This window comes from Pezoporus wallicus, unplaced genomic scaffold (genome assembly GCF_028554395.1).
Source record: "Pezoporus wallicus isolate ANWC-B61680 ecotype Strahan unplaced genomic scaffold, APGP_CSIRO_Pwel_v1 contig_8188, whole genome shotgun sequence".
NCBI classification, from domain to species: domain Eukaryota; kingdom Metazoa; phylum Chordata; class Aves; order Psittaciformes; family Psittacidae; genus Pezoporus; species Pezoporus wallicus.
The window spans coordinates 2,876,093-2,901,664 of record NW_026640104.1 but is presented as its reverse complement, the minus strand read 5'-3'; the positions used below and the strand labels follow the sequence as shown (position 1 = coordinate 2,901,664).

Sequence of the window (25,572 nt, the reverse complement as noted above, 5' to 3'; positions counted from 1 at the left end):
GTTGCCTATGCCTCATCCTAATGTTTGCCATTTATGGCCCTCTTTTGAAGCAATTCTCTCCCTCTTTTCACTGTTATCCTTCAGGATGGTCTGTCAAGACTCATTCACCATTTCCCTGAGCTATACTCCAGGGAAGCTTTCCCAGAGAGTTCCAGGAAGGCTTTCCTAATTTTAGCATTTGGTTTTAAGTGTTCATTGTTAGAAGGTTCAAGAAGAGATAATGGCTTTAGCCACAGGAAGATGTCATGTAAGAAAGTCATGGTTATGTTGGTGTTAGACTCAATTTAACCGTGAGCTGAGTCTCCAGCTGTGACCATCCAATGAGCATGATCGGTGCCAGGGATATGAGTGTGCCTAGACCCAGAAATGCTCTTCAGCCTCTCCCTTCTCTCTTTAAGGAAGCCTGTGATCTGAGAAATGGCTGTGGCCAATTTCTCTGTAGGTCCTGTCACCATGAGCTACTTATGGCGCAGATTGAAGGACACATTACACATTTTTTATAACCTATCCCTTGTGCATCTGTAATGCTAAACTTAAGATACACATCCAGTCTCTGGCTTTTGCATTTGCAAACACTGTGCCCAGGCAAGACTGAAACAGATGCTGCTCACTAGGGAAGCAAAGAACAAGCCAGAAACCTACCCCAAAACTCAAGGGGGGCAGTTTTGGCTTCTAAAGCTCAAGTGTTTGCCCATTTTAATGCTATCAGCTACATTAGGCACAGCAAGATTAAAGTACATTCAGCAACTTCAGTTGGCTTTCTGTTTAGCTGTGCTCTGAATATGGTGACTTATTTGCTTGGACTACTTATCATTATTATTAAATCACTGTAAACAGACAAAAATGCATCATATAGGTCCTCACACCGTATTTATTGGCTAGACATTTCTGAGCACATTTAATAACCAGGCAGCCTTAGTGGGTGTTAATTTGCAAGGAAAGGGGCCTTTGCCTGCTCCTTGTTGGGAGGGCTGTAGCAGACATGCACTGCTGGGTAGCAGTGACCTTGGGTTGAGAGAAGCCCCAGGTTCCACAAATGGAATTAATTATGGCAGATGAGTTAGGGCCAGATCCGTGAGTGGTGTGTATCAGCGTGGTGCCTCGGAGATCAAAGGAGCTGTGCCAGTTCCTCTCCCTGGAAAGCTGCAAAGCTGCTGCACAAGAGGGAAAGGGAAGCGGTGGGCAGAGGGGAGAGCCGTTTCATGCCAAGACGTGCTCCACATGCCATCTTTACTGAATCCAGCATTCACTCTCCCATTTCAATTACAAAAACATCAGATGATTCATCCCTAGCCAGGCTATTTCCTATCTACTTTCACATTTGGGATAAGGAATTTTCTGAAATGCTTTGAGGATTATTACTTTTTCCATTCCCCCAACAAGTGTGACAAGCTATCGGATATGCCTGGCTTAAGAAGCTGGGAGAACTGTTTCTAGGATTAGCAAAGAGCTGTTAGTAGCTCCTTCTGACAGCCTGCTGGCTCCAATGGAGGAGTCATACAGTCCATTTATTCCAGAGACATTGCTGAGCATGTAGTTATCACTGCTAATTGTTGCTTTTAACCCCAACAGCATTTGCAGGATCCTCACAGAAGCCTGAAAATAGCATCTCTCTCTCTTCTAGTTTTTGCCTTCTGCGTGTTTTTCTTCCCCTACTTTTAAAAACAATAATGAGCATAAATGAAACGATTCACTTTAGCATTTATTCCTTATTGTCATCAAACTCATCACCGCTGTTATGGGAACAGCCACATTATTGTGCTCCCTCTGCCGGCTGGCTGCCCGCCAGAGGGAACCAGAGCTGGTAGGGATATCCGTATCAACCACTAACGTAATTGTAAGGCTTCAGTGGTGGAATGGTGGGGTTCTTCTTCTGTCACATTATAAAGCTTTTATGGTAACAAAGGGTAAGTTAGTGTAGGGCTGGAGCCATTTTGGTAAGGCAGGATTTTGTGGGAACCTTGTTAGGTTGTATAGTTCATGTCCAATGAATGTTAGGGAGCCCTCTGCCCTCAGAAGAAAAGACTTATTTAACCCTTATTTTGTCCCTTTAAAGGAAAGAGATGCTTTTCCTCCCTTCTCACCCATGGTGCTCTACCAGGAGGCAGGTATCCCAGGCAGGGAAGGACTGGCTTGGAGCTTGGCTTCCTGCTCTCCCCTCCTGCGAATGGCACCTAAGCCCACCTCTCTGGTGCCTGGGATTGTTGCTTTCCTTGTTTCACATAATTTTCCTGTTTTCTTTAAGGTCAAGACATCAGAAATCTTTTCTGGTGGATTGAATTCTGGATCTCTTTTTCTCCATCCCTAGAAGTGTTCAAGGCCAGGTCAGATGGGGCTTGGAGCAACCTGCTCTAGCAGAAGGTGCCCCTGCCCATGGCAGGGGGTTGGAACTGGATGAGCTTTAAGGTCCCTTCAAACCCAAACCATTCTAAGGTTCTATGACCTTGAAGACCAAGCAAAGTCATAAAGTGTTAGCCCGTCCTATGCCTCATAAGAATTAATATGTTATTGGAAGCTCCCAGGTCTCCGCTTTGCTTAACAAAGGCCAAACCTATATCATGGAGATACAGAACCCTCCTTAGTCCTAAAATGCTTGCAGAAATTATACTGATGACTCACTAATGTGTTGTATTTTATTACAGCTTAATATGTTCGAATTGAAAAGTTCAAGCCATACATAGCATTGAACTAATGGAATTACATAATTATATATTATATTCTATAATAGGATTACCCTGAAACAATATGATTATCTAATATTTATGTCTTTTGCTTTTTCAAAGTATGCTCTGAAATAAATCACGGAGAGTGCATTAAATGTGTTGTCTTCTTTTTTTTTCTGTATTTCCTTTCCTTCCAGGCAACCAGTAACAAAAAACACATTCCGGCAGTACAGGGTGCTGGGGAAAGGTGGCTTTGGGGAGGTGAGTAGGTCTGAAAGCTTCTCCTAAAGAGTGTTTCTTACTTCTCAGGCACTGCAGGCCACAGCAGCCTGATGCGACAGAGGCTGATTTTCATTGAGTGCCAACAGCTTTACTTAACCTCTCATGACAAGAGGCAGTGGGTTCAGACTGAAACAGGGGAAGTTTAGATTGGATATAAGGAAGAAGTTCTTTACTGTGAGGGTGGTGAGGCACTGGAATGGGTTGCCCAGGGAAGTTGTGAATGCCCCATCCCTGGTAATGTTCAAGGCCAGGTTGGACAGAGCCTCGGGTGACATGGTTTAGTGTGAGGTGTCCCTGCCCATGGCAGGGATTGGAACTGGGTGATCTTAAGGTCCTTTCCAGCCCAAACTATTCCATGATTCTATGACACTGTCATCCCAAAAGAACGCTTTTGAGAATTATTCCCTATTCGACTAACAGTGGAATGAGGGGCACACCCTTATTTGTGTTCTAACTGATGGTGGGGCAGCAAGAGTCAGAGGAGGGGTGGACAGACTTTAGCTGAGCAGATTACAGTCTGCACAGACAAAAGGAGGTGGGATAGGAAGCAGGCGGAGGAAAGTGGAATAATGAAACCAATATTACACAGCAGGTTTGGAAACAGTAGTCGGTTCCCCAGCTGCCCCCGCCTGTGCCTTATTTGCTGTGCTGCTGTCTCTAACCTTAAAAGGACTCGCTGGGATCAGCTCATGAGGAGTAAAGTGCAACCCAGATGCAGCGTTTGCTTCGAATTACCCAGCAATTGTTCTCTTTAATTCGCAGGTCTGCGCTTGCCAAGTGCGAGCGACAGGGAAGATGTACGCCTGCAAGAGGTTAGAGAAGAAGAGAATAAAGAAGAGGAAAGGCGAATCCATGGCACTAAATGAAAAGCAGATTTTGGAAAAAGTCAATAGTCAGTTTGTAGTGAGTATTGAACTCCCCGGTGCTCAGCTCCCTGCTCACCTGCTGAGCACTGCTCTTGTTGAACCCAAGGCCTCCTCCAACTCCTCCAACAGGAAGCTGATTCCCTTTGCTTTGCACCTTCGTCCTCCTCCATGCACCTGTGCCAAGTCTCATTTTAGTCTCTGGTCCGTACGAAACGCACCAACCAAGGTGCCTGTTCCTGCCATGGGAATGATGCATTTCGTAGCCTTGACTTGCATCAGGGCTGCATCAGCTGAGCTATTTTTATCCAGTGTGATTACCTGAATTCCCAGCGTCTGTGAGAGAGGAGCTTGGAGGAGACTGAAGGATATGCAAACCAAACAGATGAGAAGAGATTGGCTAGTAACCAGTGACGTGGAGCTGGTCTGTCTGATGTAGGGCTTTCCTGACTCATGCCAGCTGTTGTGTCTCTTTAAAAACTTGCCTTAGATTAAAAAGAGGTGTTGTTCTCTCAGCATCTGTCGTGTTCTTTATGCTTATTTTAGGAAACACTGTGAAAACAACAGATGTGAGATGTTTATTTACCTCTGGCAGAAGCAAAGATGATGGCACGTACTTAACCATGATGGGTAGCTTTTGGCTTGTCTGGTCGTTCCTGGGGCACCTACCATAGCAGGAGTGCCTCAGTGATGGTCCATTTGACCACCACAGGACCAGGCTATCAGGGCCTTCCTGGGAACCTACTGAGATGATAGTTTTTGGACAGCTACCCAGCGAAACAGTGCAGCAGGAGGTGTAGATCCCCTTGGTTTTTAATATCTCTCTTACATGGAAAAGTATGCCTGGAATTAGTATGTTTGTCCAGCTTGTGAAGCTATCTGAGCATTAGCCATGGGGGTTTCTGATGATGAATAGGCTGGATTCAATGAATTAATCTATAAAATCCCAACATCTGATTTTTCTGTCCTTCCAAAATGTATGTTTGCTATTGCTGTAAGCCCCAGTTCAAATTCAGTTTCTTTTTTTTTTTTCCTTTCCTGGAGGCTATCTTTAATGAGAAGTTAGTGCTTTCTTCTCAGCAGCTAAATGAACTGTCACAACTATGATACAAATGTTTTTCTAGGTCAATTTAGCCTATGCCTATGAAACAAAGGATGCATTGTGTTTAGTTCTGACCATAATGAATGGAGGTGACCTGAAGTTTCATATCTACAACATGGGAAACCCAGGCTTTGAGGAGGAAAGAGCTTTGTTTTATGCAGCAGAGATTCTTTGTGGCTTAGAAGACCTACACAGAGAAAATACTGTGTACAGGTAAGCACTCTTTAAAGTCTTATGGAATATCTTTTATGGGTAAAAAAGAACTGCTTGCATCTTCCCTACTCATTGTGGTGCTATAAAGCTTAGACGCCTCAGTGCTGGGGCGAAATTTCACAGGGTACAAATTCAGTATGATTCAGTAATCATGGAAGGAAGCAGTTGCTTCAATAATGCATCCTGTCTAAATTGCAGCGCTAACACAAAGCTCCCCAAACCCTACCTCGGTGTGCACTGAATGACGTTAAGAAAATCATGAGCGTTCCTATAAAGGGATTTCATTGAGGTTTCTAGTTTGTAGTTGACATGAAATGGAGATCATGCTATTCAAGCCTCTATTTTAATTAGCTGGATTTTATTGCACATCAGATGTGGAAAAGCCATGTCCTACCCCAGAGGGAGCACAATTAGCACAAGAGGGGGTTTGAGACACAGGGCAGGGATTCACGCTCTAGGACATGAACAAGCTTGATTAGCTGGATCATGATGGTGACCATGACATGCCAGCTGTGGAAGGAGGCACACTTACAGCCATTCAATGGAGATGTCCTGCTGGCAGCATCCCACCCGCTGCGGGAGCAGCCAGCGGGCAGAGCACTGCCCGGAGCGGTGACAGCTTCGAGAAGGACAAATGTCGACTTCTCAGCTTCCAGTCTGGCTTCCAGCTCTATACAAGCCTTTTTCCAGGGCATCACATGGTTTACTTGCTGGAAAAGCAGGGTGGTTGCAGACAGAGTTCTTGTGACTCCATGAGGATTTATTTTTTCCTAATCAAAGACCAGTGGAGTTGTAAACAACACTGAATGTTTGCCTTCATCATCCCAGCTTGTGAAATCATTACTGCTGGCATTCACAGCAGAAGAGGTCCTGTAGATTGATGAAAGAACTTCCAAGGACAATGATTAACAATGATATGTTATTTTCAAGAACCAAGCCGCACTTTAAATCATTCGATATGCCCATGTGTAATAAGCATTATGCATATGCTTGTATACATAGGAATTACAATATTGTTGTTCCTTGGAGGAGATCTGTAGCAAACTGGTACTTGGTTGCCTCAGTGTGACTCAGATCTTGCTAGCTGGCATAAGGAGAGCAGACAGATAACATACTGATTGTGTTGGTGCTGGCCCAAGAAGGACATATTTTTTTTCCCAAGGAACAAAATGGAATTAAGTGTTTAATGTCAATTGAAAACTCAAATAACGAATGATGTGTCTGGCTTCCCTCTTCCTTAGAAACCATCCTACCACATTCAGAAAAGTTTTAGGAGGCATTATAGTATTTCTTTAAGAAGTTCTGGATCACAAGCTTGCTTTACTGTTGAAAATGACTGGTACATTCATGACCTGGCTGGTGAAATGCCATACTAACTCTGCTTTCTAATCAAGCAAATCAGATCTGGCCACCTAAAATAGAAGGTGACTCTGAGGGAAGTGGCATCCTACTTCCTTAAGCAATTGTTTTCATGTTACTCTTGAAAGAGTTGCTAGTTTACACCTCAGATGCCACATTCGTTTTGGTGATGAATGGTGTTATATCCTTGTAGGTGACATTTTCCAGCAGTATTCTGAGACCCCTAATTCATAATACCACAGCATGTTTTGGGACCAGTAAGAAGTGCTATATAGGTTAATAAAATATAGCAGCTAAATGTTACCACTTTCTCAAGGTGAATAATTCATTGCAAAACACTTCTTCCTCCAACTTAATTTCATTTTCTGTGAACAAAATGATACTGACTAAATCACAGCATCGGAAAACACATCCCCATCTCACGGGCCAGTGACGCACACTGCGGATGTGACCCGAGAGAGCAACCAGGCTCAGAGTTAGATTTATCTGATGCAGATCCCCCTTTGCCAAATGAGGTGCGTTGGTGACATTTCTCAACTGCATCACATTGGTAAAGGTCAATGGGTCGATTGTTCATGGAATGCAAACATAGAAAGCTGATGGTTCTTTTAAAATTATTATTATATATAATTATATATATTATATACAATGATATATAATATGATATATTTTATATCATTGGATGAATATATACATGTATTTTATATCATTATATTAATCTTGTTATGTTATACACAATGTTTATATATAACATGATATATATATTTACATATAAATTATATATACACACATGTACTATAGCTGTGCCTGGAAGCTTGAGTCAGCATCAAGACCACATTGTCCAGTAAATATACAGTAAAGCCTTGTCCACCTTGATTAATTGAGTTGTTCATGCTGTCCTGTACAGCCAAATAACGTACTATCAGCTTTCTAGCATGGGCACAGTGCTGGCAGTTTGTGTTTCAGTGTATTTAGGCTAGACTAGTTTACATATGGGAAGCTATTTAGGGGGCCTATAGGGATGCTAGGGGGCCTATAGGGATGCTGGGGAGAGACTCTTCATTAGGGACTGTAGTGACAGGACAAGGGGTGATGGGTTAAAACTTAAACAGGGGAAGTTTAGATTGGATATAAGGAGGAAATTCTTTCCTGTGAGGGTGGTGAGGCACTGGAATGGGTTGCCCAGGGAGGTTGTGAATGCTCCATCCCTGGCAGTGTTCAAGACCAGGTTGGATGAGGCCTTGGGTGATATGGTTTAGTGTGAGGTGTCCCTGCCCATGGCAGGGGGGTTGGAACTTGATGATCTTAAGGTCCTTTCCAACCCTAACGATTCTATGATTCTATGATTCTATGATTCTAAGCTGTATCATTGGGAAGTAGCCTTACATGTAACTGTGTCTGCCAGGGAATTTTATTTCTCTTGCACATTTCATACAAGAATCACATTCCTCCTTGGCATTTGGAAGTGTTGGCCATGCAAAGGAAGCCATCCTTGATGCTGAGGAACCAAAAGTCTGAAGACAGAAATGACAACTGATGTCTGGGGGGGAAGGCAAGCCTGCTTTAATTGGCCACAGTTACAGCTTGAAGTGGGACTAATAACTGCTGGAGCAGAAGATGGAGTAACTAATGAAGTCTGAGTTCTTCAAGGAAAGAGTTCTTGAGGGATTTGGAATAAATTCTTACAAATAAATAGGAAATGCCCTCCACTGTGTTGCTCCAGCATTGGAAACCTTCTGATAGGCAGGGAAAGCCACAGCAGTTATGTTAAACTAAATCACAGCATTCGGCTGCCCTTCACATGTTTCAGTATTGTTTATTTGAAAAGTAGGCTTGGTACCAGTGGGCATTCGGTGAAGTTTATCTTGAGAGGTCAAGAGGGTCTGGAGCGAGCAAGAAGAGAAGATTGTTCCCATTCTTTATGTTCTTGCTTGAAATAATAAATAAAAGCTTTGAGGCAAGTTTTGAAATTTCAATCTCAGCATTGTGAAAACTGTAAAACATCCCTCTCCATTCGTGGGGAAATTCCTGACACCAGAGTGGAACAGCTTGAACCTCAAGGCGTGCTCCTGCACAGGCTCTGTGCGGTGCACGGATCTCCTGGTGCGAGGGTTTCTCTTGTAGTGTCCCCTCTCTTTGCTCTTTGAAAAGAAATGTGTCTTGCTGGGTCGCTAACAGAATCAAGCTGGTTCACAAATGCAAGGAGGCCTTAGAAAAAGATGAGGCCAAGCACTTCTTGGATTTGCACCAGGCTAAACGCTGTTTCGGTAGGAGTCGACCAGATAAAAGTCAGGGCATGATGTTGTGAATTGCAGCAATACATTTTTGCCTGCCTCACTCAGCAGTGCTGGTGCCTTTTTCGGGCTCCTGAGCCAGCACAGCTTGCTCCCATCACACGTCCCTTCTCGGATGCTCCCTGCCCAGCACATCCCTGTCTTCCCTCCAGCACCTCCAGCTCCCATCTCCCAGGCTGGCTTCATTCCTGCTCTGTGTTAAAAGAAGGCTGTGCCTTGTCCCTACTTAGCAGCATGGGGAAGGTGGGCTGCATCTTCCCAGCAGCCAGCAGCATCCAGGAGTGGTAGTGCCGGCTCACCTCCATAGGCACAGAAACATACCTTGGTCAAGCGAGGGGACTTGAGCATGGCTGGTCCAGGCAGCATCTAGAAGGAGCAACTGGTGAAGTGGGTTTGGTGCAGACAAACCCTTCAGAAGAATGAAGGTTCTGCCAAGACTCTGCTAAATACATGAAAACTGAGATTTACATTTTTCAGACGTTTATAACTTGGCCAGATTTGGGAATTCATTTTTTCACAGAAGCGATACAAGGCACATGTTTGACATCAGAGTGACCGCCTTGCCAATTTTCATGGTGCTGTTCCAAAGCATGTAGGCACTGGAGTTTCACTGGAGTTTGTAAGAAGAATCTTAATGTGGGCACAGTGTTCTCTTCTTTGCCCTTCATTTTCCAAACTCGATAAAATTATTACATGTGTGCAAAAGTGCATGTACACACATTCACTGATTTGGTTTGAGTCAGATGCCAGGCATAGAAAATTTGAGCCCAAGATATCGCTCTTTCTGTTTTCATATGCAAATACAAGATTTTAATATGTTTTTAACAAAAGATTTTATAACAGAAAATGTGACAGAGATTTAACAACACACAGGACTGCATGAGTTGGTTTACAGGGCTTACAGGACTGGATGCATGAGTCCATTATAGAGTGGATTAGGAACTAAATGTTTGGCTCAGTGAAAAAATGTAACTGGTTTAGAAAAAAACATATGGTTTTAGTCTATCTGTGAAGTGAGTTGTAGAAAGTTGTATTGGTTTCATGAGTTCCTTGCTGTTTGAGTTGACAGTCAATTGGTTTATTACCAGTAATAAATGCACTCACACACTGTCAGATGGTTACGTTATCAAAACCAGCCTCATACCAGTAAGTGCTCTCTTTCATTTTCAGAGATTTGAAGCCAGAAAATATCCTGCTAGATGATTATGGTAAGTCTCAGAGGTTTACAGAGATGCTTTCATATTAAAGTAGATTAGGTTGGGTTTAGGATATATACTGTACAAAGACAAATAATGCTCTGAAGTGACTAAGAGGCTCAGCACAAGCTAATACTGCTGTCTTGGGTGGGTGGAGTGCTGGAGCTCACTGCATGGATGGAAGGAAGCAGGGTTTGTTCTCAGAGCACAGCTTTGCTGGAGGTGTCTGCCTTCTTTCATTGTTGTTCCATCCTTACTGTTGCAAGGCTGACACCACACAAAGGAAGTTGTAATTTCTAAATCTGTGCTTCCCACTCCGTTTACAGAAGTACTTTCATCCTCTGCTGAGCCAACTCTCGGTTTGTGCAGACCCAGGTACCCATTTGCTCTGAAGGGAGCGATAATTGAATCTCATGATGACTTACAGACCAGATGTAGCCCCTTCAGCCATCAAAGAGCTACCGAATTATGTCAGCCCATCCATCCCCTGTGATCAGTTCAAGATACTTCCCTCCAGCCTGCTTCCCATTGCCTTTTTTCTGTTGTTGGTTTTAAAATACCTAACACAATCCACTCTAGTCTGTAGCCTCACTGTTAAAATTCATTTCACTGCATTGTAATTCCTCCTGTCCTTATCAATGAAACTGCTCCAATTCAGCAATTGAAAACACTCTTTACTTAAAATGTCTGAAAAGTTAATTGCAAGGGTATTGTAGCAATAATAACAGTTGTAGTTTTGGCCTAATCTGGGTCATATGTCTACTTTATGTTGTTTTGTTTCTTTTTTCCTTCCAGGCCATATTAGAATATCTGATTTGGGTCTAGCTGTTAAAATCCCTGAGGGTGAATCAATCCGTGGAAGAGTAGGAACAGTAGGGTATATGGGTAAGTCTTTAGTAGCTCATCTTTTTGATAATTTGCTGAGATTACTTGAGTTTTGGAGATCTTTCTGCCATGTAAAAGATTCACATTCAGCTGTGTCTGGGTTGCTAGACAGCAACCCACCAAAAGTCATGCGAGTGGAAATCAGAAGTGGGCAAAAGGATGGACCACAGCAGCTCATAATGAGATAGGTCTATAATCTTAAATCAGCAAAGAAAGTAAAAAGGGGAAATAGCAACTGAGATTATAGGGGTTGTGCTGTAGTTTTATTTTAGGAGGTCTGTGTGCTAAAATAGTTTTATTTTAGGAGGTCTGTGTGCTAAAATGGAGGTTTATTTCTAGTTGCTGTTTTGTATAATAGTTTAAATGTACATTTATTATAATACGGGTAAGTCTGCACCTATGGTCATCTTGACCAAGGTCATCTTGAGTCTTCCCCTACATGCAGGAGAGGCTGTGAGAAGGAAGATTAGAGATGTGTACATTGGTAAAAATCACACTCAACTAGATCAGGTTTCTAATATTCAGCGTAATTATTTGCATTCATTCTGTGGGTGGGCATATTTCTTGGAATAAAAATTGTTTATGCTTATTTGACTAAATGGAAACTAGCTGATATGAGCCACTGTTGCAGCATGTGGAGACTTGAATGAAAGCAGGCAAATCAGTTGTCATCTCCAACTTTTGTTATCTCAGTTTAAGTTTGTGTACACACTAAGACTCTGTGCTTGTGAACACATGGGTATTTGTGCGTACAGAAGTGAGGATGCCTGCAACACAGTGCCTGTAGAGCCAAAGCACGCTGGATGGTTGCAACACAAAATAAATGGATTTGGTTTTTGAATGAGGAAAAAATAAGTTGTAAATGAACCAAAAAAACAGAACTTGCTTTTGAAGAAATGTCACTGTTGTTTACAGGATGCGTATTTGCATGTCATTTCTTCCCTAAATGGAGAAATCTGGAAGGGTTCTTAAGATTAGGCTTCTACTTAATACTTTGCTTCAACTTCTTTCTTGTTGTTTTAATTGGTCTGACTTAGTGGACAAGTCAGAAGACAGCATGCACATGGCATGGAGCATGTAGAGAAAAAACCATGGCATGTAGCATGCTGCATTTTCTGTAATGCCATCAACAGCAACCACTCTTTGTGCATGTGTGTTCAGTCACCAGAAAAGAACTTATAGAAATGTAAGGGTTTTTTGCTTATGTGAATATCAAGCATTTCCACAGGAGACATCTTTCTTCTCCACAGCTCCTGAAGTGTTGAACAACCAGAGATACACACTCAGCCCTGACTACTGGGGGCTAGGCTGTCTCATTTATGAAATGATTGCTGGGCAATCACCATTCCGTGGAAGAAAAGAGAAGGTGAAGAGGGAAGAAGTGGACAGGAGAGTGCTGGAGACAGAAGAGGTGTACTCCCATAAGTTTTCTGAGGAGGCCAAGTCCATCTGTAAAATGGTAAGGGGCTTGAAGGCCCAGTGTGGCAGCTTCATTAGCAAGCTGTATCTGATGGTATGAGCAGTAACACAGTACCATAGATGGGCTGCAGAGACAAGGACTAACGAAGTTCATCTGTTGATGAGATGATTGCATTCTCTATTCATTCAAATTGTGTTTATTTGGCCTTGCTTCTCCATGAGATTCATCACGGTCATCTTGAGTCCTCTCCAAAGGTTTATGGTCAAGGGAGCGGAATCTATTCTCGTGAGACTTTGAATGTTAGTTTGCAGTCAAGAATGCTTTTCTGTCTTTTATAATCTTGGAGAAAAAAATAAAAAGGACTTGATGATGCAAGACTCTGATTGTCTCCTGCAAGGAACTGAAAACCCCACGCTTCCATTGTCTTTGGTGGGAGCTGGGGGTAAGCAGGACAAAGATTATGCAATGAAATTATTGTGACACTCAAATGTTGTTCCACCCCATCTCACTAACTTTCTAGCAGCTTTTCCCCCGGGGTGCCAGGGTATCCAGCTTTTTTAATACTGTTGAGCTGTCCTTTAAAATGTTTTCTCACTCTTTCAGCTGGGAGTCATTTTCGTAGCACAATAGCCATGTCTGACAATGGAAATCCTCAGACCCTCTGAGAACTCTCAAAGCTGTGTCTGAATTCATCAGTGTCTTGTCAACAACCATCTTCAGAAGGCTGCATTGTAATTTGGAAGGGGATGTGGCCTTTTTCTTAATGTTGTTTGCTAAAGAGTGAAGTCTCCTTTGGAGACAATGACATATCTGTGTATGCTGTTAGGGAGAGAATGAAGGGAAAGAAAGGTCAACAAATAGGTAGTGAGAGTTTCACCAGTATCTTGTGCAACAGGCAAGCAAACTGCGGATCAACAACATCGCTGGTTGGCTGGCTTCACAAAAAGACACTGAAGTCTCCTTGCAAAATAATAATGGTAGCATTGCCAAGTATCATGCCTGGAAGTCATTAACTCACAGTGCACCAACTTAGTGCTGAATCCCCAGGGTAGTAATTAACTGACATCACTCTTGATAGATACTCTAGGCCATTCACTGCCCTTAATCGGCGATGCAGAGCCCCCACTGAAATCAGTGTGGGAGGATCTAGGACAGCCACAGGCTCTTACAAACCATTGCATGTACTCAAACAGCTTGCTATTGCTGTGCTAGTAGCATCTCAACTCCCACCAGGTGAGGAACAGCATCTGATGGAGCGGCAGCGTTTGTGCGTGTCCTGTTGTTAGCATGAAATGAAAATGTTGTGAGGCAAAAGTTACACTCCTGTTGCTTGTTCTGTAGTTAATTGCAGGCATGACGCATTATAGAATGAAAGTATACTTTGAAATTAACCAACTTAAAGCTCAGGAGAATTAAATGTAGCATTGATGGGATAGTGCTGGAGATGACCCAGCACTCTGAAGGGAGTAGACATTGAAAGTCATTATGCTACAGTGGTCATTTTCATCTTCAAGCCATAAAGCCCTGGTTTCTGGGAGTCAGGGAACTCCGGAACTTGTCTAGTTCAGTCCCTTGCCTCAGGGAAGCATGAACTATATGTAAATCATTCCTGACAACTTGATCGTTACTGCTTCACTGTCCAATCATGTGGCATATTTATTTATTGTGGTTTTCCATCCAGAAGTCATTTATCAAACGATAGCTTTAAAATCCATGATCAAATACATTTTCTCAAGTTCTCTTTGCTCTTTATATTGAAAAAAAAAAAAACCAGAACTTTGTTCCTTTGTACCAGCATCTTAACAAGGAATCAAAAAAGTAATCATTATGTACCCATTATATTTGCGAAATGAAGCATAAAGTTGCAGTACATAAATCTAACTTCAGCCTTCACAAAGATCCAACACAAAAGGCTTTCCCATAGTGAACTCTTCAGGGCAGGAGTAAGGAACAGCATGTTTTCCACCATGTTGCCTAACCACCTCTTCAAAGCTTTCTCTATAAGCTAATAGCATCGCCACCAGGAAATGTACTGTCTTTATTCCTTTAGTCATATGAAAACCCTTTTAGTGTCACCCCATGTCAACCTTCCTGGCCTGGATGGTTATGCCCTTTGCATTTTTGCAGGCGCATATCGTAGCTCCCATTAATCATCATCCATCCCGTATTTCTATGTTTCATTCTGTAAGTAATTTCCCATAAATCAGACCTCATTTTGGACTGAAACAGAGATGAATAATAAATAATTAGGAACAGGGGCAGCTGGCTTTCTGGGAAGCTCCCCAACCCATAGTTCCCATATAACATAACTGCCTCATGGTGTGTTTTTTCTGTGAAAAATCCAATCTTTCTAGGAAATGCTCCCTGTTTATTGTTGTGTCTTCTACTTCACTGATGTATGTGTGTGTTTTCCCCTGACAAGTGCAGTCTTGCATCCAGAGATGTGACTTGAAGTGCATTCAAGTCAACAGTATTGGATGGGCCCATGCTGCTGTGTTCTTCTGTCACTCTTTCAGCATCCTGTTTGTCTGTTTCCTGCATACTGTCTTCTCTGATGCCTTTTATTCCTACATCTCCTATTTTACTCCACAAAAGTGATCTCTGATAAGAGGGTGCAAAGAAGACACAGCCAAACTTTTGGTCTGGTGTCCAGTGACAGGACAGGAGGCTATGGGCACCAACTGAAACACGTGAGGGTCCCTCTGAACATCAGGAAACACTTTTCCACAGTGAGGGTAGTCAATTACTGGAACAAGTTGGAACTAGATGGACTAGAAGGACTAAGGTCCTTTCCAGCCCTATTCTATGATTCTAAGTTGTCCAGAGAGGCTGTGGAGTCTCCACACTTGGAGGTATCCAAACCCCACCTGGACACGGCCTTGAGCAACATGCTCTTGGTGACTCTGCTTTGAACAGAGAGATTTGACTAGGCATCTCCAGAGGCACCTTCCAGCCTCAGCTGTTCTGTGATTCTGATCTCCATTCCCTCCCCAAACTGCCTCCTCAGCCAGCCTAAAGCTGATGGATTCTTTTTTCCCTAAAGGCAATGTTTTCCTCACCGCCAGCAACTCTTTCATCATGCTGCCACTCCTCCTGCTTTCATCCCTGGAAACCAACTTGTTCACACATTAGAACACCTTCAAGTTTATCAGCACTGCCTGAGGATAACTGTCCTTTCATCTGTCTTGAGAGGTACCTCGCACACATCGAGGTGGTCTTCAAATGATTATCATTGCTATTGTTGCTGCTAATGATAATAATAACCCTGAGTAGTAAGCCTTTGCAATAAGATTGTCACCCATGCCTGAGAGTTTTGACTTTTCAGTTGGCCAGATTGGGCTGTGATTTCATAAGCATAAGCAGTGCAATATACAGCCATTCTGGCATCTTCAGTTCCCACACCACTGTCTTGTCTCGTCTGGTAATTGAGAGATGACCATGGAACTTTTCTGTTCTCTAAAATATGTTAAAAATAGTATGTTTACTTCTTTTTGAAGGTTGACATTTAACTGGTGATCCCGTAGACTATTTGATCATCTGGGTCAATGGAAGTGCTTTTACCATTCCCCTTCTCTCCTTTCATGAGCAGAACTTTGCACCCTTACCCTAGAAAACATTTCCCTTATATCTATAATATTAAGACTAACATCTTTGGACTTGGAGTTGTTACATGGTATGATCTAAATATGAACTGACTGATCACATGAATATAAATAAAGCAGCACTTTGGGGACTGTTGGCTGTTTTTAGCCATCCTCACAACAGTTGTTTGTGTTTGTAAAGGAAGAAAAAGAAGTCGTGGAAAAAAAGTCTCAGACATTGCAGAGTTTGAATCCCCAGAGGGGAACAAATGAGTGACATGAAATCATCAGAGAGTTCTTCGTACCAGGAGAGAAGATCTTAATGTAACTTCACCGCTGCTACTCAAGACTTTTCTTTGAAAGTCCCATTCTAGTCATGCTTTGCCCATAACTCTGTAGACTGAATCCTGCCCTCATTTACACATCTCCAGTGTCATCTGGAGCCTTTGTTACCAGAACGTAAAGCTCTGCTGCTTGGTATCAACTTCATGCATGGTTGGATACCATGGGCCATCTTCAGATCTGAAGCTCTGTGAATTCCCATAGGCTTTGGCGGGGTCTTACATTTGTTTGGGTCATTCGCACTGCAGTCCCAAGAGGGCTTGTCATCAGCCTGAGGTAGTTGCTTTTGTTCTGCTCTTTATTCATATTAAATACATCCTTTTAAATGGAATTAAACAAAACTGTAGAGATGACTCAAAACATACTGATGTTATCTCAGTTTTCCTTTCCTGAGCAGATTCCCAAATGGGATGCATATTTCAGGCTATTACGCAGGTTTACTATTGCAGAAAGCTGCTGGGGCTGCAGGAAATGGTTCAAGACTCATTATTCCTTGAAGACAGGAAGAACTATTTCTTCTGGATTCTAGTCCTTGCTATCTCTTGATATCCATAACAGAAGCCAGAAGTGTCTGGTTTCACCCATTGCCATCTCTAGGGCTGTCTGCAGCTACAGCTGAACAAATTCCATTAACTTCTTACTTTCTTCTCCACTGGGACTCTCCTCAAGAGGCAGGCCCCGCTCCACAGCAGCAGGGCTTTGCAGGAGAATCATCTCCTTTCTGTGATCTTTCAGTCCCAGCCTATTCCCAGCGGCCTGCTTCCTTTTGTGTCTTTCAGCCATCCGTGACCAACTGCATTCATGCTCCAGACACTTCCATCTTGCAGCTGAGGTTACTGAATATTCCCTTGTTTATCATGGAGGAGCCCAAGAATCCCCAGACTGCCTTTTTCTATCCTCAACTACCCTGTCACCTGACCACAAACTCCAACCAACTTCGAACATTCACAGCCTGGCAAGGGTAAATTCCCAGATTACCCTGGTCTTCCCAGTTAATCCAGAGGCAGGGGAATTGCTGGCTGCACAGATGGATGGTAAAGTCACCCCCCTTCTTCCCTTCACAGCTGACTTGTAGAGCAGAAACTCAGAGGTCTCCTTTATCATCCACAGGCAAATCCAGATCTAACCCTTTCTACTACAACCTGCTCCTCAACATCACTGTTCCCAAAAGCTTCAGGGTATCACTTCCAAAAGTGTTGCCTTTTACTATCCAAGTCAGAGACATGGGTAGTAAAAGTGGTTCTTCCGCCTTCAGATTCTTCTTTTCACCTGTCAGGAAAGTCTTCCCAACATGAGAACAGAAGATCAAAAGAACTTTTGTCTTCTCTGCCCATTCACAACAGAGCAAACCAGATCTTGACTGGGAATTCCAAAGCAATCTTCTTCACATAGGCTAAATCCATATGCCTGTTGGGATTAAAAAGGAACAAAACAAACCCAAACCCTCTAAAATCCCACAACAAGAAACCTTGCATCAACACCACGAGAGCTTGAAGTCTCATGCAAGGATTTGAAAGCAAAACATCCCCCTTTTCTGGGAAAGTAAGCTTGAGAGAAGTGCCCAAGAAAGGTCTTTTCCTATCAGCTGGATAAGTATGGTGCCGTATCACATGAATCTATGTGCTCAGAGGATAGAAAGGCATAGAAATGTTTCCTAACTCAGTCTCAGCCAGTCATGGTGACCAGTCAGAGCAGATGTCACCACCTAGACCGCAGCAGAAGAAACTGTGAGGAAGAGAGGGATGTTGCTATCTGGAAAGTGGAAGTTGCTGTTATAGCCAGAACCACTCGCTTTTGCCCCATCCCTCAATCCATACAGTCTTCTCTGGCTATTGCTGCTGCTACTGCTGAGGCAGAAAGAGCTGAGCAGAAAACTCTTATGTCCCACAAATCCCTTCATCACCTCTTCTGGCCGCTTGGCCTCTGCCACTGCAGCTTACTCAGGACTGGCTGGAGAGTGATCAATGCACACATGGGGCACGCTGATTGCCAAAGCCGTTTGCTGTCTCAGGCTGGAAATGAGGCCCCTAGCAACAAAAATGCAGAACTGAGAAGGCTGTGGAAGCCCGATAAGAAACCCACTGATGCCCAGGGGGTGGCAGAGCATTCAGAGAAGCCTAAAGAGCTGTGACCCCGTAAACCCGTGATAAGGACAAGAAAGCTTCGGCTTTAGCCAGACACCAGAGGAAAAATCACCAACCTCACATTAACAGCAAGCAGTTGTTGCAAGGTTTCTCCTCATTGAGATGATGTGGCTGAGAGAGCAGCAAAACCAGAGGGTACTGAGGCACATCCTGAGCTGCAAAGCCTGAAAACAATCCTTGGCAGGGAAGGTGCCTGGCTCCCCGCTCCCAGCCTCCTGCGGCGCTGCACCTGATTGTCTATCTCCTGCAACACTTCTTTTCCTCTCCTACCCTCCCAGAGCTATTTGCCTCCTGCTTTCCTAATTGAGCCCCAGCCAGGTGCTGCATGGTACAGCTCCATGTGCTCACTGCCCTGGCTGTCAGGGACCCTGGTAAGATCCCTAGGGATTCATCCAAGGGGGCTCCCATGGGCTCAGAGGAACAAGATGAGGAAACAGCCTCAAGCTGCACCAGGGGAGGTTTAGACTGGATATTAGGAACAATTTCATCACCAAAAGGGTTGTTAAGCATTGGAACAGGCTGCCCAGGGCAGTGGTGGAATCATTGTCCCTGGAAGAGTTCAAAACCATGTAGATGAGGTCCTCAGTGACATGGGTTAGTGGTGGCCTTGAAAGTGCTGGGGAATGGTTGGACTTGATGATCTTAAAGGTCTTTTCCAACCGAGTTGATTCCATGATTCTATAACGCAAACCACCCCATGTCCTCCATGGACGTGGGAGGCATTCCCAGCGAGTTTTGCTAATCCTTTCAGTGCCATTGGTCTGCACAGCCCACCTGGGGAGGCAGTGAAGGGAGATCGCTGCTTTTGAGCTCCGGTTCGGAGCAACAAAGCTGCAGACGGAAGAGGAGGTGTGGCGTGAACCTTTCCGTCCGCCGGGCATCGGTCCCCTCCTGCCCCAGGGAAGAGCCCACACACAGCTCCCACCGCTCTCCATCCCCAGGGGAAGCCAACGCCTCGCTGCCTCCGGCCGTGCCCGGCCACCGCCCCGCCCCGCCCGGCCACCGCCCCTGCCCCGCCGCGCTGCCCGGTGGCTCTGCCCTTTCCTCTGCTGCCCCCCGGCGGCCCCCGCGCTGCTCTGCAGCCGCGCTCCCTCCGCCGGGCCGCGCCGGGCCCCCTCGCCCGCCCCACTGCCTGCCCCTGCCCAGCGGTGGTGGTGGGGCTGTGGGTGTCTGCCTGAAGCGTGCCCGGCTCCAGGGGGGATACCCTGCCTATGGAAAAGGGCTGGTGTTGCTTCCTCCGTGATGTGCAGTGTAAGCGTCTCTCTCCACAAGTGCAGACTCCAGCAAAGCCATCCTTGACTGGTTTCAATGCATGTTCAGTTTTCTGTTGTATCAAGGCAGATGTCATCCATCTCTTTAACCAGCAGTTGAAATCTCTGTGCACATCATGGTGAGTTCGCAGTTGTATTTTCCTTCCTCTAAGAGAGCATCTTGCAGGGTTCCTCAAAGAGCATAGAACAGTTTGGGTTGGAAGGGACCTTCAGCAGTCATCTGGTCAGTGCTGAGTGGATGGGGAAAAAAAGAAACAGATTTATGAATCTTTACTTTTCAGCATTGCCTGAAGTCAGGGATACACTTAGAAATGTCCCTGTCCAGGTGACGGTGGGCTTGTACCAGTTATTTGCAGTTCTGCCTCTCTTCAATGATTCAATAAACCATTTCACTTGGGCCATTAAGTAACAGCAGTTACAATTCCCCTCTGTACTTCCCTCTGGGCACATTCAAAACCAACTGGACATAAAAATATCCTTGTGGAGTTCTTGCTTTTCTAACATCCTCTCCATTCCTCTTGGCTTGTTTCAGCTCCTCACCAAGGATGTGAAGCAGCGGCTAGGATGTCAAGGGGAAGGCGCGGCAGAAGTGAAGAGGCACCCCTTTTTCAAGAGCATGAATTTCAAGCGGTTAGAAGCAGGAATGCTGGATCCTCCCTTTGTCCCTGATGTGAGTACAATAGGAAGAACCCCCAATGGTCTCTTTCAAGAGACTTGTTTCTAAAGTATCTTCTGTCTCTGAGGGCTGTCATCACTCTCTGCATCGATAGCTGCCCTGGGAAGTTGGAGTGGGGAGCCTGGGAGGAAGAGGAGAGCTGATCTGTAGACTTGTGTATGCAGGGTGGGTGGCCTTACATATGGGGTGGTAATCTGGGAGTTGATTCTTTCCCACTCACTTTACACGGTCTTCCTGTGTGACACTGGAGACACCACTTGATCTCTTTGTGCCTCAGTTCCCAAACTTTAAACTGGGAACTTTTGTATCCCCATATCCACAGTAGTATTGTAAGGACCCCGTGGTGCTTGGAACAATCGTCAACGAAAGCCACATGTCTGCATACAGATAGATGGATATATATGCTGAGGTGAAGCTAGAATGACAAAGTCCAAAGCTCTATGGAACTGAGAAATGGACTGGATCATCATAAAAACAGGCATTAGTTACAGAGTCTGAACCAGGTTCAGGTATCAAGTGTCACCTCAAGCAGAGGAGTTAGCTTGGACTTGAGACAGCATTTTGAACTTGCTAGTGTTCATGGGGCACGGAACCCAACATTGGGTCCTTAACTCAGGTTTTCACACCCATCTTGCACATACTAAAGTCTTTGTTGCATTGGCAATGACAAAACCTTTTCCACTGTTTTGTGGTGTCGGTCTCTACCCCAGGGCAGAGTTATCTGATCATTTTCCTCCTGCGGGGCTCTCTTTCTGGCTGGATCTTCTATCCTTAAAGTTCCCATATGGTTCTAAGTAAACACTGCCATTTTAACGTATTAAGGAAAGCATCGTCTTGGCAGCTCTCATTCACGTTGCTGCAAACTCCACCAAACCAAAGTGGTTTGAACACTACAAAAGTTTACTTTAGCTGCTCTGGTTTTGCTTTACATTTTACTATGCGGCCTAGTTATTCCTGCCAATTAGCCCGTGGTGTTACGACCTGCTTTAGTGGGAAGAAATAGGAGACAAGCTACTATTTCTTTCTGATGTAGAAAATGAGAAAATTCTGGGCTCGAATTTGGGATCCGCCAGAGTGTATTAAAAGCTTAACTGTGGCATGTAAGGCCCAGGAGGCACCTCTGATGATAGACATATTTGCTAAAGCAGAGGCACATAAATTTTTATGGCTATTTATTGGGAACTCAAGAGCTGCTCCTAATTTAATTTGTTTGGCACTTCATCCGTAGATTTCCAAGTCTTTACTGAAGGCAGCCGAATCACCCAAAGCTATATAGCCAAAGGCAGGGGTTGTAATCCAACCCACGTCTCTCCATCCTCTTCTAGGCTACTCTGTCTCCACAAAAATGTTGTGGATTGCAGCCATCAGGAATGCAGAAGGAGGCAGTCTCCAGCAAACAGGACTTCTATCAGGAATCAGCTTGATTTGTTTGGTCACACTGCTCAGATCTAGATAAAACACTGCATGGTTGGACCCCTGGGCTGTGCAGTCATGGTGCCGTGTACAGACAGTAGGATCCAATACGTGTTTGAGTTCAGCAGGTCAAGCTAGTCCCACAAGCCACCCCTCAATGACTCCTGCGCATCAAAGGATAACTGTGTGGTTGATGGGAGCTCTCTAGGCACGCAGATGACCACACTATGACAGGTGATGACTGTTTCTGCTTCCTGCGGCTGACTGCTGGAACAGGAGCTAAAAGCAGCGTCACTGCAAAGAGTCCACTCTCTGTCATCACATGTAATTAAGTAGTTCAAAAAGGCAAAGCCATCTGAGTATTTGTTTGAAGCAATGCAGCCCAGTTGAAGGAGTTGATAGAGGTGACGCTGGACAGCTTCCAGCAGCTGAGCTATTAATGAAAACAATGGAAAAAGGCCAAACCTCTTCTGTTTTCTTTAGCAATTAGTATACATTCCTCTAAACTTTTAAGCTGGAAACTCCACAGCTATCTGAGCAGAAGGAGCACTTCTGTTTGAGTTCCCTTTTCAGAGCTGTCTCCAGTGTGCCACTCATGAGCATACTGCTTTCTTGTAGGAGCCACTCTTCAATAGAGAGGGAGCTGACTACTAGAGACTACTACTGGTACTACTACTAGAAAAAGACTACTGAAGGATCTGATTTTTGTTTTCTTGCTCTTTCTGTCCTTTTCCCTCACCTCTTAACCATATGCTACATGGATGACTAAAACCCGCTTTGGCTTTGCTGATGCTTTTAAGGACTTCATATGGGAAGCTTAACATGCTTAAAGCAAAGCCAGCCTTTGATGGAAACCATGCGGGCAGAGCGGGTCTAGAGAAGCAGGACAGAGATGATAGTCACTTCTTGTTAGGCATTCTCACTTGATTGAATCTGTGAATGAAAGCACATGGTCAGACTCAGAAATATGTTTTCTCTTGCTGTCTCTCTGTGTTTTCTCTTTGTGCTGAGATAGCCCAGAGCAGTATACTGCAAGGATGTGTTAGACATCGAGCAATTCTCCACAGTGAAAGGAGTTAACCTGGACCAAACAGATGATGATTTCTATTCCAAGTTTTCCACAGGATCAGTGTCTATTCCATGGCAAAATGAGGTAAGGATGTATCATAGTAAAATTACTCCAGTAAAACCCCTAACCCAGATGGTTTAAGAGGAGCTGTGTATTTCCATTAATACATTGCTACTGGATAACTTGCCAGACTCTAATGCTTTCATAAGTTACAAATGGCCTCTTTCAAGATCTGTAACTTACCACAGATGTCAGGTTCAGGTGACTGCATCTGTTGGCTCTGCATTGTGTAAGTTGGCAAAGATCCTACTGTACGTACTTCTCCTGGGTTTCTACTGAGGTGTTTCAACAACAGCTCTCAGGAACTTCTGTGGGCTGGCTGGAAGTCCTAATGTCTCCTCCATTGGTAATCCTGATCTCACCCTCTGTCTTGTACCTGCAGCACATCCCAGCTGCTGCAGTTGTCTCTGGACCTTCAACTGCTGCAGGGTTTCCAGATGTGGGGCTTTGTTTCTGTTTGATATCAAAACCTAGCCAACAGTTGATTTCATAATCCAGCTCTAGATCAAACAGCAGATCCACTTAGGCAGAGGGGTGCTAATAGCTGGGGATTTGTGAGTATTCCTGTCTTTACCCAATGTTCTTCACAGGCCTGAAGAAAAGAACAGAAGGCTTTATGGGGCAGCTTCTAATAAGGCTGATATACAAACATGCAGAGCAGACTCAGCCTCTCCTTTTCATGCATCCTATTTGCCTTTTATAGCCAAGAGCAGGAATTCAGCTGTTAACTCTCCTAACATATCGCTCAAGCTGCTGTTCCTGATCCTGACTTTGAACAACCTGGCCCTAACGCAATATATTCAATGCAGATGTATAATTTCCTCATTTCTTATTGTTTCCCACTAGATGATAGAAACAGAGTGTTTCAAAGAACTGAATGTATTTGGACCAAATGGTACTATTTCACCAGACCTAAACAAAAGCTACCCCCCAGAGCCACCCAAGAAAGGATTGCTACAGAGAATATTTAAACGACAGGTAAGATCTCCCATGACTAAGACATGGAAAATCCCATAGATGCCCAGTTCACAAGTGGTACTTTATACTGCATATCCCACATTTCCCATCTACCTCTTGATATTTTTTTCCCAGCAGAAGTTCCAGTGTTGTTCCCAAGCTTTGTTTCCAGCAGTTGAAACTTCTTCCTCAATCTATTTTTCAGTATTATACTGAAATGCCTTTTGAAATGGTTATGTGGTTTTAATAAGTTCTTTGTGAAAGTCCTAGATTTATGTTTTTAAAGAAGAGAAAAGGCATATTTTGAGTGCACTGGTCATGGCAGGAAACCAAGACACTAGAGAAGAGAGCAGACCGGTTACTATGTGATGTACAGCTTTCATGAGGCACCACTTGCAAATCTAAGTAACATTGCCAGACCAATCTGTTTCTGTAGGGTTAAAACCATAGCTGAGCTCTGGCAGGTGTCCTCTGTATTAGTCAGATTTAGTAGGTCCTGACGTTTTGCAGTGAATTGATTTGACTCCTGGAGCTCTAGTGAGTCTTTTTTGCTGGACTCCTCAAGAACTGACATGGTCCTCCAGACCTAGAGGGAATATGGGTAAGAAGGTGAAGGATATTTTACATCCAAAGGTCTTCAAACAAAAATCTTGCAGTCCAGTCAATCGTGTTATCACCCTAAAAAGAACAGTGTTAGACTGAAAGAAAGAATGGCATATTTGGGAAGTCTAATTGTCATTGTCTTCCTCTTTCTACAGCATCAGAACAATTCAAAGAGTTCTTCAAATTCAAAGGCCAGCTTAAATCACCACATAAATTCAAATCACGTAAGTTCAAACTCCACCGGAAGCAGCTAGTTCCAATTCAGTTTTATGAAACAACATGTTGCATCCTTCCACTATAATCTATGGCGCTTCTATGGATGAGAGGGCCTCCACCATCGAGTGAAAAAGAAAAAGGATCTCCCAAAAAGGAGATTTTCTATCCATTCCTTCCAGTGGAGCCTCGCATTTTAAGAAGAATTTTCCACTCAGGTCTGTTTTTGGAGGTGGCACTCAAGACTGTGTGAATCAAGTTTGTCTCTTTAGAACATTGCAATAGAAATTCAATGAACATGACTACTTGCACGTATTTAACTAGCATCATACTAGAACTGAATTTTGTCTTTATTATTTTTAAAGGAAAGTTTTGTAAATTTCTCTATTGTCTCAGTTTACATTTTGTACATTTGTATTTAAATGAAAGTCAGACTTTGGAGGTGTATATTTTCCAAGCAGCAGCTGTAAAGCCATGTGTTTTAAGACATTTTTTTAAGGAAAAAAACAAAACACAACAATGTGACTCAAGACTTCCAGAGCCTCAAACGAGAAATCATTCTTTTTAGTAATTCTAGAGAAGTATTCATAAATCACTTTATCAGACTGGGGTTTATTGACACGCATTTGTATGGAACAGTTTATGCTTAATTATTTTACATCTGTATATTTGATTTACAGCAACACTGCATCATACATTTCTCCTCTTCATTAGTTTGTAACATCTCGCATTAAATGCTAAAAGACAAGATTTTGATGCATTCAAGAATGCTGCTTGCTACGCCTAAGGTTTGGGATGTCATGGGACCAGCACAGCTGAGATTTGCACTTCCTTATGTTGTTAGCTCATCAAAAACTGTTTCGTTAGAAGGGGAAGCCTGTTTTAAGCCCTTCTGCTTCACTAGTTTTTGTGCTGTTTCTAACAACAGCATGAAGAAAACCGAGTGAGAGGTGACCAGGAAAGCAA

At 43.8% G+C, this 25,572-nt stretch overlaps 1 protein-coding gene across 2 annotated transcripts in view; it reads left to right on the top strand.

Moving 5' to 3' along the window:
• GRK5 (G protein-coupled receptor kinase 5) overlaps nt 1–25,356 on the top strand; it is a 162,005-nt gene extending 136,649 nt beyond the window's left edge. For both annotated transcript variants that reach the window (XM_057417359.1, XM_057417360.1), the window contains 10 exons: nt 2,861–2,924; nt 3,708–3,848; nt 4,933–5,123; nt 9,947–9,984; nt 10,768–10,857; nt 12,108–12,316; nt 20,148–20,285; nt 22,720–22,857; nt 23,680–23,811; nt 24,549–25,356. In XM_057417359.1, the coding sequence (XP_057273342.1) occupies nt 2,861–2,924; nt 3,708–3,848; nt 4,933–5,123; nt 9,947–9,984; nt 10,768–10,857; nt 12,108–12,316; nt 20,148–20,285; nt 22,720–22,857; nt 23,680–23,811; nt 24,549–24,647 (1,240 nt within the window). In that variant the 3' untranslated portion in view covers nt 24,648–25,356. The remainder of the gene's footprint in view (nt 1–2,860; nt 2,925–3,707; nt 3,849–4,932; nt 5,124–9,946; nt 9,985–10,767; nt 10,858–12,107; nt 12,317–20,147; nt 20,286–22,719; nt 22,858–23,679; nt 23,812–24,548) is intronic.
• The last annotated feature ends 216 nt before the right edge of the window (nt 25,357–25,572 follow it).